This window comes from Gossypium raimondii, chromosome 11, assembly GCF_025698545.1.
Source record: "Gossypium raimondii isolate GPD5lz chromosome 11, ASM2569854v1, whole genome shotgun sequence".
In the NCBI taxonomy this organism is placed as follows: Eukaryota; Viridiplantae; Streptophyta; class Magnoliopsida; order Malvales; family Malvaceae; genus Gossypium; species Gossypium raimondii.
In genome coordinates, this window is record NC_068575.1 from 9,678,698 (window position 1) to 9,694,502 (window position 15,805).

General features: G+C 30.4%; 2 protein-coding genes across 2 annotated transcripts; one reads left to right on the forward strand and one right to left on the reverse strand.

The window, feature by feature from the left end:
* Positions 1-987: 987 nt before the first annotated feature.
* Positions 988-2,852, forward strand: LOC105804748 (GATA transcription factor 5). Its single transcript, XM_012637486.2, has 2 exons — positions 988-1,836; positions 1,944-2,852. The coding sequence occupies exons 1-2, from the start codon at positions 1,717-1,719 to the stop codon at positions 2,685-2,687; spliced, it is 864 nt and encodes a 287-aa protein (XP_012492940.1). The 5' UTR covers positions 988-1,716; the 3' UTR covers positions 2,688-2,852.
* Positions 2,853-11,849: 8,997 nt separating this feature from the next.
* Positions 11,850-15,156, reverse strand: LOC105804747 (glucan endo-1,3-beta-glucosidase 8). The gene is made up of 2 exons (XM_012637485.2): positions 14,107-15,156; positions 11,850-13,028 (listed from the first exon to the last, which is right to left on the reverse strand). The coding sequence occupies exons 1-2, from the start codon at positions 14,445-14,447 to the stop codon at positions 11,930-11,932; spliced, it is 1,440 nt and encodes a 479-aa protein (XP_012492939.1). The 5' UTR covers positions 14,448-15,156; the 3' UTR covers positions 11,850-11,929.
* Between the last annotated feature and the right edge of the window lie 649 nt (positions 15,157-15,805).

The following is a 15,805-nucleotide window of genomic DNA, read 5'->3' on the forward strand; positions in this document are numbered from 1 at the left end:
TTAATGTGGGATGTTCAAAATTCCCCTAGTGTTTTCACATGGCTTGGTCATCAAAAGGTGGCCAGCATATTTGGTTGAACCGAATTACTATTCATTGACTCTGTAATTGATCCACCATTTGATGGGGCCATACATTAAGTTAGATAATGGCTGATGCAATGATGTGGGGTCCATCTATGTATAATTTTACTTCCATCATTTACATACATTTATTCATGTACGCGTATATACATCACAGAGTAATTATGCTGGTAGTGAAGAAGATTATGTAGAACCAACATCTCAAAGAGTTAGCAGTGCACTCTGCCAATAAGAACCAGACCAATATCAGAAACTATTCCTTTGCAATAACATTCATCTGTTTATATATATCAAATATGAACCACCAAGCATAAAGTTTCTGTGGATCCCATGTTTTAATTCCTAGAAACTTTGCTTTGCTTGATACATACTTAACCTAATCCCAAGGGTTCACATTTGAGTTATGAACCAACCCGAAAGAGTGAAGTGTCATTTTCAACCATTTTAACTGGTGGTTCAAGTTTTTATTTCCTATTGATTAGATTTATTATGGGCAGAGTCATGAAATCTGGTTTACAATGACAGCCTTATTGCTGGGATGTGAGGCCATTCATTAGAAGGGAACAGCTAGATTTTAAAGACATGATACTATATACCTTGTTATCATCTATGCTATTTGGATTCGAGTTTTTAATTCCATATCTTATCTAAATGTTGATACACAAATACCCTAACAAAAATGTGATCATTTGATGAAATGAACAATCATAGTGTAACATAAAAGGCTAGAGATCAATCAAAGTTGACATTGAAAATACTATTGGCTCCCTCAGCCTTCTGCAAAGATCAACATCACCTGATAAAAGCCTGGTTTAAAAGGAAGTTTAACCTTTTACTTAAGAATCTATCAGCCTAGCAGGTTATATATACTGTAGCAAGCTTGACACTGTTAATACATAGTACTTCGGCTTTCCTGGTCCCATCCCCATTAGCCCCCTCTTTCATTGTTTTTCTTTCTTTTTAAAGTTTTGGCCTTTTAGGGTCTTTTTTCAAAAACCAGAGCAGGCTTCAGAGTCCAAGCAGGCCTTGGATTTCTGACCCCACTGAACCTTCTCCACAGTTGCACTCAAACTCCTCCCTCCATTGCTCCCTCCATTGCCTCATCTAACCCAAATTTAAAACCATAAAGAGAACAAAATTCAAAATTTGTCCCCCCATCTTAGTTAATTTAATAACCCCAAGAATAATATGATAGATAAAAGAAAAACTGGTCTTATTCTTGTATATTATTATATAATATATATGTATATATGTTTAAGCAGTGAGAAAGAGATATGGGCAATTTTCTTTTTCTTTATTTTTTTTCTCCCTTTTCCCTAGTGATTCAATAAGTTTTGAATTTGATTGTTTTCTTTAGCTTTATCTGCCGACAGAGAACTAGGCCATAAAGAGGGGGCACAAATATTGAATACAGCAGAGCAAAGCCCCGTACTTCAACTCCTATAACCCTTATGCTCTAAACCAACATTTCTTCTTCATCTTCATCTTCTCTTTGTTTTATTTTCTCTGTACTTAGAAGGGTATTTTCAGTTTTCAGTTTTCAGTTTTCAGTTTTCACTTCAAGTTCCTACCTCTCACTTTCTTTTCTTGAAGCTTAACAACACAGTAGAAAAATTTTGTTTTGTTTTTTTGGCTATGGATTTTCTCAGGAATGTGTCAGTCTCGGGTGAATATCATCAACCAGAGCAAGTCCTTTCATCACCATGCTCTAAACTGGGCGCCTCTATTGATGACCTTTTCCCTACTCAAAATACGGTCAGTCTCTGTTCCTTTCTCTTTGTGCATGCCTCTTGTTTCAAAGTTGGGGTCTTTTTGCTTGAGTTTTAAAGTCTCTAACTTGGTATTTTTTGTACAAATTGCAGGAAGTGGATGTGAGTTTGGAGTGGTTGTCTATATTTGTAGAAGACTGTTTATCAAGCACTGGAAACTGCATCCCAGTTGCTGCCACAGCAGCTCCAAATGTTACCACAACTGCAACAACAACAACAAAGCCTACAAATTCTGCAAAGAAACCACATCAAATCACCCCACCTTCCTTGCAGAAAATTGTGGTTCCAGGCAAGGCTAGGAGCAAAAGAAAGAGGGTTTCCACAACATTATCCAAAACCAAAAACAACCCATTTTGCAGTTGGTATCAAAGCCTCCAATTGCCAAACTCTGACCCTCTTTTGCTTCAACAATCATGTTGGTTAGCTGACAGCGAACTCATTATGCCCAAAAAGGAAGATGACAGCAGCAGTGGCATGGTGGGGTATAGTGAGGTTGAGGAATCAACAAAGAGAGAGGGAATGGAGGAAGAGAAGGCGGCGGCGGCGGCGGTGAGTAAAGAGAGTATAGGAGATGGGAACAACAATGGGGTGAACCAGCAGCAGCCAAGGAGGTGCAGCCATTGCTTAGCACAAAGGACACCACAGTGGAGAGCAGGACCTTTGGGTCCAAAGACACTATGCAATGCATGTGGGGTGAGGTACAAGTCAGGGAGGTTGCTGCCAGAGTATAGGCCAGCAAAAAGCCCTACTTTTGTGAGCTATTTGCACTCCAATTCTCACAAGAAAGTGATGGAGATGAGGATGTCTTTGTTATCTTCAATTCCTAGTGAGCAGTGAGATGTTATGATATGATGACTCACTTCCCCTTTTTCTCTTTTATCCCCCCCAATGTAAATCAAAGTCTAGATAGGATCAAATTTGAAGAAATTCTTCACTGGTAGTAATGTAGTAATTCCCTTATTTGTTTACTGCCTATCATTATATTATATATACTTTTATGAACTCTATTATATATAATCACTATTTTATTTTTTAGAATTTTTAAATTATTATTTTACAGGAAAACAAAAATTCCCTCTATGCTCCTTCTTCAGTCATATGCATAATGAGAAATTTGGTTTATAAAAATATATAAAACCTCAAAAAATGTAAATCAAAGTTGTAAGGTTTAATGAAACAAGTGTAGTACCCTTGGAACATGGAAACTATATGACGTTGGTTAGCTCATCAAAATAACATGACCAAATGCGTTTAATATCAAAATGGACTCTTGGATTTTCTTTATATATATATATATATATATATATATATACCCACTTCTTAGCTAATTTTGAATTTCAAGGACATTGTCTTAAGTAGGACAATTTTGAAATTAAAAAAAATCAATTACAAATTTTAAAATTTTAATCCTCATCAAAATGTTTATATGGTTATATTTTTTTGTCAATTTGATCTTTTTTAGTTAAATTTGGTTTTAAACTTTTAAAAATATATACAATTTAATCATAAATTGTTAAAAATTCAAATTATTTTTAATAGAAATGATTACTAAAATATTAAATTTTAAATATCATAACTCACATGGCAATCTACATGCACCTTATACTTTTTTAATTGAAATATTTATGAAATTTTTATAATCTTTTGAATTTTGAATTTTTTATAAAGTTTGAATTATATATTCACAATACATATAAGACAAATATATGTCGGTATTGTTAAAAATTAAAATTTTAGTAAATATTTCTATTAAAAATAATTTAATCCTTTTGAAAAATTAATAATCAAATTAATAAAAAATATAAATATAAATATAAATATAAATATTTAAATTTATCATAATATCTATTAAAATTTAAAATGCTAATATTTATTACAAAATTTAAATTAAAACTTATTTGTGAATAACACAATTTAAATAAATAGATGAGATTAGATTGTGGATTCCAGCATGCAGCTCAACTTTTTATTTTATTTCATAATTATCCCTTTTAACCTTTTTAATTTATTTATTACTACCAATGGATTCTCATGAGAATGGGAAACAGTTTTCTTTTGAAACCAGATTCTTTTTTTTTTTTTCCTAAAATTTCCCTCCATTTTTTGGGAAATGAATTTTCCTTCTTCCATTTAGGGTTTAGGGAAAATGATAGAAAATAGTGTCACCACCCTATACGACGACACCAATATTTTTATATGAGAATATACGATCAGTGAAAAGGAAAAATTAGGAGGGAAATTAAAATTTTCGATTTTACCGTATAGGGTGGCGACACTAGCTAAAAATATATTTTTCTTCAACTGAAATTATTTAGTAACGATAAATGTACTTTTACGGATGATGTCACCTGGCAACATAATGACACTATCTTTTACTATTCAAAACGATTCATTTTCATAAATAATTATTATAATTAATTTTTTTTCGTATTATTAATATAAAAACCCTAAAATTTCATATGCGAATAAAACAAAACATATTAAACATGTGTTAAAATATTTTCAAAATGGGGTATATCATGTTTACTCTATTACTTTTGAATTTATTAAATACACTTTGCTTTTGTGTATATATATATATATTATTCATTCAAAATATTTCCCCATTTTCTCCACTATGGTTGTTGAATATTTGAAATTATGATTTTATAAGCAAATAATCTCTGCTAATTTTGACTAATTATTAAAAAATAAAAATGTCACTAAAAGGTATTATTATACATAAAAATTCCGTGAAATTAAATTGCCAAAGCTCAAATGTAGTCTTACATATTCTTAGCGGGATCCTACCACGCTTCCCATTAAATTAATTATTAATTATTTTTTAAGTTAATTTATATAGTAAATAACTGAATATTCAAACAGAGGTGAATCTAGGGGGGTTGGCAGAGGTCTCGGCCCCCTAAAATAAAAAATTACTATTTAGGTTATTTAAAAAAATTTAAAATTTTAAATTAGTAAAGGTAAAATTACACTTTGGTTCCCTTTAAAATTATAAAAATTCGATTTAATCCTTTAAAAATTATAAAAATATAGACTATAAAAAATTAAAATTTCATTCAGCCCCCCTAAAAATTATCCTGGCTTCGTTCCTGTATTCAAATACACTCCAAACCTTTCTACTTTTTCTATATTTGAAATTTAGTCTTCGTGCTTTTTTTTAAAGAAGTCAATCCTTCTATTTTTTTTAATTTTAAAATGCAGATCCAATTGTTAGCACCATTCAATTCTTTTGCTAAATTCGTTGGTGTGACATTTTGAAATTAAAAAATACTCGCTTAGAAGCCATATAACAACAAATGGCATTGCAATGGAATTGAACTTAACAAATAATTTTAAGTATTTGAGCTAATCAATGGCATTGTAAAAGAGGTACCAAATTATGTCAAAAAGTTGACGTATAAATATTAAATTTTAAATTTAAGTGTAGTATAGAGACCAAAATTGAAATTTGACCATTATTATATAATCTTAAATTTGAGTAATGCATAGGGACTAAACTTGAAATTTGAACAAAGGGCAAACCAGATTTCTTACATATAGATTTCAATACCATGAAGCTTAAATTAATTCCTTTCACTTCCTACAGTACCTACCAGTATTAATATTAGGATAATTTTATTTTGGTGAATTACAAGAACAGGATAAAACTCAAATAATAAGCACGATTTTTCTAGCATAAATTTAGTAATTTTCATACATTGTTATTATTTGTTTGAGTTAGTACGAAACTAATCTATTGAGCACTAAACTATGTATAATAAAATTATTAATTTTATAAGATTTTATGATAAAATTTTAGAAGATGAAAGGTAGGAATTTAGGAAATGATTGATTCCCCCTGAATTAGCAGTGTTATAACAAGCTTTAAAATAAATAATTTATTTATTTTAAATTATAATAATATTAATTATAGAAATTAAATATAATAATTGTTTAAGATTGAGCTCGGATGTTAAATCGATTTGTGAGTTAAAATATAGTCAAATATTTTCAAATACATCAATTCAACAAAATATACTCATAATTGTGAAGATCAATTCTTTTAAAAATACTGGTCAAAATGTTGATTGAGTTTAGCTCAATTGGTATGGATATTGTTATTAATACAGGAGGATATGGGTTCGAGTGCGTTGAAGCGCATTATACTCCTATTTATGAGTTAGGGAGGAGCTATGAATAATTCTAAGCACTGTATAAAAAAAAGCAAATATTGTTCAAAATAAAGTTTTTTTAAGCGGACCAAAAATGTAACATTAAAAAATTTTAAAAATTGAAATAAAATGTTTTGAAAAAGAAAACTTATCATGTGCCAATAAATGAACCCTTAGAGAATTTTCATTTAATATATTATAGATCTGTAAGCGTGTGGGTAAGCTATAAATTTCTCTAAATCTCTCATCATGTTTACTTCCAATACTAAACAACAGGTAAGGCATACTATTTCTACCATACTATACGTGGTGTCATGACACCCCTTAACCATGGGAGCTACTTGGGTCTATCATCTTTAATTTATTGGAAAAAAAAAGGAGGTCACGTTTATGTAGGAACGTTTGACAAAGCGTATCCTCAGTTGAAAGAATAGATTCTTTTCAATGGCAATGAAGGAAGTGGTGACTAAAACAGTGGTTTAGGCTATTCAGTGTATAGCATGAGTGTTTTTGCTTCCCTATAATTCTTGTGGTGATCTGCAAAAAATGATGAACTCTCTGAGGGTGGTTGGAGAGAATTCACTGAGTGTCTTGGGATAGGCTTTGCGTTCTAAAGAAGTTTGGTGGATTGGGCATCCGTCATCTGTATTATTTCAATTTGGTGTTGCTTCAAGTTCCTTACTTTGCCTGAGTCTCTTTCATGCAGGATTTTCAAAACTAAATATTTCCCAATGGAGGATTTTCTTGATTCGACGGAGGGTGCATCTCCCTCTTTCATTTGGAAGAGTATTCATAAGGTTAAAGTAGTGCTTCTTGAAGGTACTAGATGGCGGATTGTAAGAGGGAACACAATTAGTGTTTTTAATGATCATTGGATTAACGATGATGATTTTTTTTATAGACGCAGTCGGTGTTATTAATCGTAGGTTGTGGGTTTAGTCCCTATAATTTCATTTGGTCATTTTTAGTAATTGTACTTTTTGAATTTTAAAATTGTAATATTTACCAAATGGTAATTGTTAAATTCATTAAGTTAAGTTTCGTTATTTTCAAAATTTAACGTGGCAAACATATTACTCTATGTGGAATGTTATGTCAACTTGCTACTTCCACATATTATTCACAAAAATAAAGAAGTCAATTAATGGATATAACTACTGCCGTTTGCTTCAATACTAAAACTTCGAAATTCGAAAAATATAGGGACTAAGAATGATTCAATTGGAGAACATGAGTTAAATCTACAACTTTAAACACAATACAAGATTAATACTAACAAAATTTAACCATAGATTAAACTACTTCTATTTGGATCATGATTGAAATTTCAAATTTTAAACCGTATAGAGACTAAAATTGATCAATTTGAAAAATACAAGGACTAAGTTTTATCAAATTAAAGTACATGAACTAAATCCACAACTTACTCATAATACATGGACCAATAGTAAAATTTAACCTAGCTTTTGCTATGTTTTGTCTCGCCTTCCAAATGAAATAAGATTCTTATTTATGGAAATCCTTACACCCTTTGATACATACATACCTATCCAATAACTATCTATTTAAATAATCATATCTCTTAACGAGAGAAAAGATTGTATGAAACTGTGATTCCACGTCATCCTTATCCCTTTACCATAGGAGAATGAAAAATCAGATTTTTACTCCTGATTTTCAGCATTTTTAGTTAGATTTGAATTCTTTTCAGGAGGAAAAAGCTGAAAATCAGGAGGAAAAATCTGATTTGTCATTCTCTTATTGGAAAGGGATAAGAATGACGTGGAATAACAGTTTCATACAATTCCTTCTCCTCTTGACACATAACCTTTTATTAATAACCAAATGATATAACATTTAATAATTAAAAGACATAATTGATCGCTTTTAGTCCTTCAATTATAACTTTGAAATAATTTACTATCTATCACTTATAATTATTGACGCTATAAATATTTCAAAATTATTCTAACATAAGATTATAATAATATTATAAGATTTTCCATTATTGAAACTTAAAATGTTGAATTTTATAAATTAATATTTTGGGGAAAAATATAAATTTAAAAATAAAAATAATAATGAGATATTCCATTTTTCTTGCAAGAATAATCTGTTAGATGACCAAATTAAACATTGGATTACAGATGTAAAGAGACAAATCTTATTTTCCCCTTTTCCTTAAATATTTAAAATTCCTTAAGAATAATTAAAAAAATATTCTATTTGAAATTATAAGCCTAAGAAGTTAAAATTGAATAATGGAAGTGACAAGTCATTTGAATTTAGTTGATTGTTTGTTATGTGTTATACCACTCAACATCTTTGAATGGGTCCCTTTCCTATAGTGCCCATATTTGAAAACTACACCAATCCTATTATTTTCTTATATTTATATTTCACTTTTGTCATTAATACACAAAAAAATAAATTATTACACCTATCCTTTTCATCACCAACATGATTTATTATTTTTATGTCCTATTTCAATTTAAATCTTCTGAATTTTGGATTGAATCGTTATAATATATATTGTACATGTAGGTATGTATATATATGATAAATTATTTTATGAACTTTTCCTATCACATCATTTATGGTCTCTTTTTAATTATTTAATGCTATTTTAACAATTTTTTCCCATGTCATTTACACATAATTTTAGTAAATTTTTTTACCCTAAACCCAAACCTTGAGCTCTGAACCCTGATCTTTAAATCTTGAACCTCGAATTTTAAATTCTAAACCATAAACCCCAAACTCGAATCTCTGACTTATCTCAAACCCCAAATATAAATTTGAGTTTGGATTTAAGGTGAAAAAATTATTAAAATTATGTGTAAATGATATAAATTTTTTTTGCTGAAATGTCATTAAATAATTAAAAAGAGATCATATATAATATAATGGAAAAGGTGGATAAAATAATTTCAGGTACATATACATAAAACAAAACTTTTATCACAAAAACGTTTCATCAATATATTGATTGCCGACATTTATGATAATGCATTGATACATGAAAATGAGGAAGGAGTTAATTATAAATAATAATAATAATAAAAGTAGATGAAGGTTAATTGTCAATATCAATAAAAAGAAAATAAAAATAAAGGGAGAGAATTGTGTAAATAAATTTGAAAAGGAAATAATTTAAAGAAGGCCCAAAGACATGCTTGTTGATGGAGGGAGCTTCATCCATGTACCCAAATAATTCATTCATCAATTATTTGAATTTTTATTTTGATGACTTTAAAGAAAAAGAGTTATTATATTCATTATTTGTGAATTTACGGTCGGGTTTATTTATAATATTAATATTTATACACAGAAAACTTAATATATTTTTAAATGTTTATTATCATAAATATAATTTTTATATGATATGAATTATATAAAATATTTCAATATTAAAACCAGTAATGATAGTAACATCAACAGAAATAATCAAATAATTGAGCGACTATAAATATAATTTATTCAAATTAAAAAAAATCCATTAAATGAAATTAAAATAAAATTTAGAAAAGTAAAAAATAGTCAAAAAGATGAATGATATTAGATTCCCATGAATAGTGGGTGAAAACATGCATGGTTGAGGATGGTTTGGGTTGAAAGATTTAAAGGTGAGAAAAGAATATGCAAAATGCCAAAAGCATAGGGAAAAGGAATTTTAGTAAAACAAAGTTGTGGGTATCCAAATAATTCTTCTTCTTCTTCTTCTTCTTATTAGATTTCACATCCAAATGAGAGAAAGCACAGATGGGTTTGTTGTGTTGGTAGGGGTTTTTTAGGGTTCATGATTGTGAGAGAACCTCTCTTTCTGATTTATTGTTAATGTTTATTTGTCCACCTTTCTCAAAAAAAAAAATCAACTTTTATATGAGTGCAGTTGGGTTAAGTCAATTTTTATTTCCAAGAAGAATTTAAAAAATAATTATTCAAGGCCCAATTTATATGAAAAAAAAAATTCCCACTTCCACTTCCACTACTTAAACTTTATTTGTTAAATAATTTTTAATAAAAGGAGAATTTTACCCTTTTAATTAATTATTATTTTGTTTAAAAGTAATCAAAATGTAATTAGCTATCAAATAATTTAAATATTACCAAATTAAATTATAAATCATATTATATTCTAATATAATTATATGCTAGATACAGTGTATTTTTCAATTAACATATGTAATTTTTTAGAAATTATACGTACAGCTATAAATAGAATTAATTATTATAAAATATGATTAGATTGATAACTAGAATATATTTAAACCTAGATTATGGATATAAAAGGTCGATATACGGTGGAACATGAACCAAAATAAATATAGGCTGAGAACCTACATATGATTTACATAGGGTGAGACTCAATCTTGAGATTTTAAACTTCTCAAGACATTAACATTGCCATTAAACTATAGCCTCGTTGGTTGTAAATTTGTTTTTTAAATGAAAATGGTTAGCGATGATAATTATTTTTTATTTTTCTTTCTTTTTAATAATTTTAATCAATTTCTTTTCTATTAGAATCTTCTAAATAATGGTGACTAATTAATTTTATGTAAAATTTATTTAATAATTATATTAATATATAATAATCGAATAATATCTGAGTTTTAGATTAACTTTAAGCGAACATAAATAAATTTTTCATAAATATAAATGAATCAAATAAGCCTTTTTCATGTTCGGTTCAGCTAATAAACGGGCCTTAAAATTTTATTCATATTCATTTATTAAATTTGATAAACACTGAACAGTTGATGAAGCTATATTCATATTCATGCAACCTTAATGAGTAAAAGGTATTGGTGTTAAATAATTACTACTATTAGTGTGTTTTAAATGTAATATATAAATCATCTTCAACCTTATAATTTTGAAAATTTTGTCTGTCATTTAGGGTTATCTAAAACTTGGACTGTGGGAAGAAAATCCTAAAATAGTCAAATTTTCATTTAAATTCTTTAGAATTTAAGAAATTTTAAATTAATATAATGATAAAGTTGTATTTTAGCCTTCTAAAAATTTATAATTCAACTGTGGCCTCAGTGATGAAGTTAGAGAGCTGGTAGGGGCCTCAGTCCCACTAAAATGAAAAAAAAAATCATATAGACCGTTTTAGTAATGGTAAAAATTGCATTTTGACTCCCAAAAAATGATTAAAAAAAGTTTGATTTTATACTTTAAAAATTATAAGGATATAAACTATTAAAATGATGAAATTGTTCCAATTTAATTTCACCTCCTAAATTTTTCTTTTTTAAAAATTTTGCCCTTGCCTGACCACCCAAAAATAATATTTTAACTTTGTCGTTGAATATAATAAAATGAAAATTGTAAGGTAGGCACATTAAAATCTTGTGTATGGTAAGACTGAAGACTTAAATAGGCGCAATTACACTGGAAAATTTTCAAAACATTAACTCTTGCGAACACGTTCCTTAGGAATTCGTATTGTGTATCCTCTTTTCATAAAGCTTATTCATCCCTTATGAAACTTGGATTTTCGTTATAAATGCAAACCATGTGAGAAAATTTCTTTACATATACATACACAACAGGGACTAAGACTAGTTTGAATCACTATTTTATTTTTCCTTAATAGTGAAGAATTCATGTCCCAATTCGAATCGAATCTAGCTTGATCCTAAACATAATTAACAATGGCATGTGAAGGTGTGGTTAATGTCTCACGAAATTTAACAACTACATACGTTTCGCAGCGATGAAATGAACCATGGAGGACTAGTAAACCAAGGGATTTAGTTCTAGTAAAAAACCAATAAATCCATGGGATTTATTATTTGAAGTCAATCGATTCAAAAAATAACCCAAGAATCTGTGACATACAAAAGAGACTAGCAAAAATGAATTGAAAAGAAGAAGTAGAGAGCAACATCCCAGTTATCTACAGAATCAAGTTTATAGCAATACAGTTGCTATTACAGCAAAAAATGTCATTCCTATCAGTGAGGGACCAATAGCAAAAGAAGAAGACGCAATTTGAATGATAAAATTGCAAGTCCCTTGTGAAGGATTGTGTGTTATAACCGTGGCTAGACCTTGAAAATTACAGGCCATGTCATCCTGGTTTTGCACCTGGTAGTACATGTTAAATGCGTAGGATGCGTTCCCATTCGCATCCAGGATGTTACATGAAGATCCGTAGCCAAGTGCTGTGCAATCGGAGAAGGTGCAGGCATAGTTTATGTTGTCTGCAAGTTTGCTCAGGTCATTAGCATTTGGATTGAACACGCACCATTTCTGAGGAAGATATTCGACATTCTGAGCAGGGATGAGGAACCGGTTCTGATTCTGGCCTGAAAGATCGAGTGGGAATTTAGGCTGCCCGTCATACCTATAGATTCCCCAATGCCGCTCAAAGTTTCCCGGAGCAACACTCTTTACATCTTCATCTAGAAGGCCAAATAAGTACACTTCTAAATATCCTGGCCGCAAAGGTGTGCCGACGTTGCCTGCAAGTCTAGGCATGAGCCCGTTGTAAAATCTCTGAGCATTAGCTATATTGGCATTCTTGTCTCCGTCTGTGGGCCAACCGACCTCCCCAACAATAATGGTCATGTCCCCATGCCCTATAGCTCTCAAAGATGAAACCAATGTGTCAAAGTTGGCATCGAAAACGTTCGTGTACTGAATCCCGTTATCAACAATCGGGTTTCCTCCATCAAAGAAAGCATAGTTAAAGGGGAAGTCATCATTTCCATAGAGACTGAGGAAAGGGTAGATGTTTATGGTGAAAGGTGCACCGTTCTTGGCTAGAAATTCAACAATCTGTGTCATAAGTCCACTGATATCAGGCCGAAACCGACCAGCTGATGGAACAGGGTTGCTTTCTGGTGAGTTGTAGACATCTGCATTTGAAGGCACGGTTGCCTTTATCGAGTCCCCAACCCCAGCTTCGTTAAGTGCATTTTGAATATTTTCAAGCGCAGGGAACGTGATGTTTATGAACGAGCCGTTGTAAGTTGTGAGAAATGGCTCGTTGCCAACAGCTACATACCTGTTCGATGACATTAAGAAATCCCACAGATTTAATAACAAGATAAGCATATTCTTTCCTTCACCATTAACAAAACATAAAATCATTAGCATCTTTCAATCATCTTCGTGTGAAGTCACGCTTAGAATCTTCGAAACGTTAATCAAATGAACAATATGAACGTAACAATCCATTCGTTTAGTTACTATTTCATCCAAGGACAAGCTTCAAGGAAACCCTCATAAAAGCTTAAACCACGCATGTATTGAGAAATAATGTACATTGTATCAGATTCTAAAATGGTCCTTTGATGCTAAGAATAAAGGTGAAAAGGAACAGCAAATGTTGAAGGAATCTAAAGTCATCTCAGTCTGGAATATGTACCAAAGGGGATAACAAGTTGAATTTATGTGATAAGATTCCTGGAAAACTTTTCCAACAAGAGTTCACATCATCTGCCCCTTTTGCTTATTTTTCAAGTGGACAACATTTGATTTAAAATTTGAGAATAAATGTGCAAGAAAAAGTCATTCCCAGCTAAGGACGTTGAATGCATACCAAATAAATATGTTCTAATTGTAATCCAATTTAAGATCAATGATTAGGTCAAGTGATAAACTAATCCTTACTTGCTACCAAACAAGAACTAATTAAGTTTCCCAATCTTGGTTCCAACCTAAACAAGCTGTGAATTTCAATAGTTGGAGCATTGTGGATAGAAACAACAGCTCGCGGAGAGCTTGTTAGGGTCCAACCCGGCTCGACTCGGCTCTTGTGGCAAAGAACTATCGAATTCAAGCATAATATATTGATTCTTTCAAATATAAAGAAATCTAACACCGAATACTTCAACATTCAAATGCAAAGACTTTAGATTAAGAACCAAAATTCCATAATGCCAAACTCTTAACAATTTCCAAAACAAGCATCCAATTTATCAAAATCCTCAATAAAGAACACAACAATATTTTATCAGCAGCTTAAATAAATCCTAGAAACTGCCTCAGAAAACCCAACAGCATTAAAAGAGATAAATCAGTAAATAAAGACCAACCAACAGATATATGATTAATATAAAAGAAGTCAAAATTGGACTTACTTAATGTTAACACCTCCATCGAAATTATATCTTGTGACATTCCTCCTAACCCAATCTTTAGCACGTTTATAGCTGTTCATGGCAAGAAGTTGATCATTAGGAATAGCAACCATGACTTCGATATCACTTCCTGCAAGAGCATTCATAGTAGTTGAATCTGCATCAAAAAGCTTAACTTTCTTTATTCCATTGTCTTTTAACATCTGAACCACTGTTTTGGGGGGAAGTTTATGTGATGCCATGGTACCCCAATTCACACCAAGACCATGAACACCACCACCAAACAACTGAAGACACAGGGATATTGTTACCAATATTCCTAAAAAACAAGAATTTCCCATGCTTTCTCTTTAGCCTTTTTAATGAAAAATCTTGAAAGGAACAAATAAAAGGGGATGAAGGTTAAGGCTTAAAGGTGCTTGCTTAGAAAGAAGAAGCAAGGTCTTGGATATGGGGTTATGTAATAATGTTAAAAAGAAAAAGGTTGTTTATCTGCTGGATCAAAAGAAAATCAAAGAAATTTTTGTGACCATAGGAGAGAGAAAGAGAGAGAGAGAGCGAGAAGCAAAAAGTGAATCAAATAAATGAAACTGAAAGCTAAGAGAAAACCGAAAAAAGAAGCAAAAAAGAATATAAAATATGAGAAAGTTTATTATGTTTTCTTCTTCTTCTTCTCTTTTTTGTATATTTCTCTGATAGAAACCGTCAATTTTTTTTTCCTTCTTTTTTACAACAAAAACTTTATAGAAACAAAAAGATTGAAACTTTATATAAAATAGGAGATGGGTCTTGATGGAAATATCGAAACAGAAACCGAGCTTGAAGAACAGAGAAGAAACAGGGGAAGGGAAGAACTGGAGTGATGTTTTAGAAAAAAGGAATCTATCTTTTTGCAAACCAAAAACAATACTTTGAAAGAGAAATTCTTTTTCAAGTTGACAAATCAAACAAGATTAAAAGGGAAAATTATTAATCAACAATAGTAACCAAGTTGATGAAAACAAATCACAAAAAGAGAAATCTATGGATTTTAAGTGTTCTTTTTTTTTTTTTTGTGATGGAAAATTGGGAATGTTGAAAAAATGATTTTTGATTTTCTAAATTTATTTTTTGGATTTTGGTAGGAATTGTAACGGCTAATAAGTAAGAACCTTGTGCTTTGAAAAAGTTTCAATGGCTTAGGGTTGATAATCTCTAGAGAGAAAGGGAATATAATAATAAATAAAACTAAATAATACTTGTATAAAAATTATTCATTTATTATTTTTTGTTCGTACAATATTTTTAGTTTATAAAAAGTTGCTTTTCTTATGTAGATTTTAATAGTGCTTTTGTTTTTGTTTTTTTTTTTAAGTATATATATAGTGAAAGATTCAAAAACTCTCTTTTCTTAGGGTGGGTTTGGATTGGCGATTGGATGTGGTGCAGTGCGTTTAGTTTACTTTTTGTCTCACGCTACAGTATCGCTACAGTATATAATCACACCGCCACCGCTATTTTTACACTAATCGCAGGTAAACTCACCGCCCATCCAAACCCACTCTTAATTTTTTTTTTCTATTTTTCTTCTTAGATTTATTTCATTATGGGTGATGCATTTATCTGCTGTTAGTGTAAAAACCGAATTGAAGATAAACGTCTATCCAAAAAAACCCTGAAAGTAAAACTCCGAAACCAAAGATTAGATTAACCCAAGAAC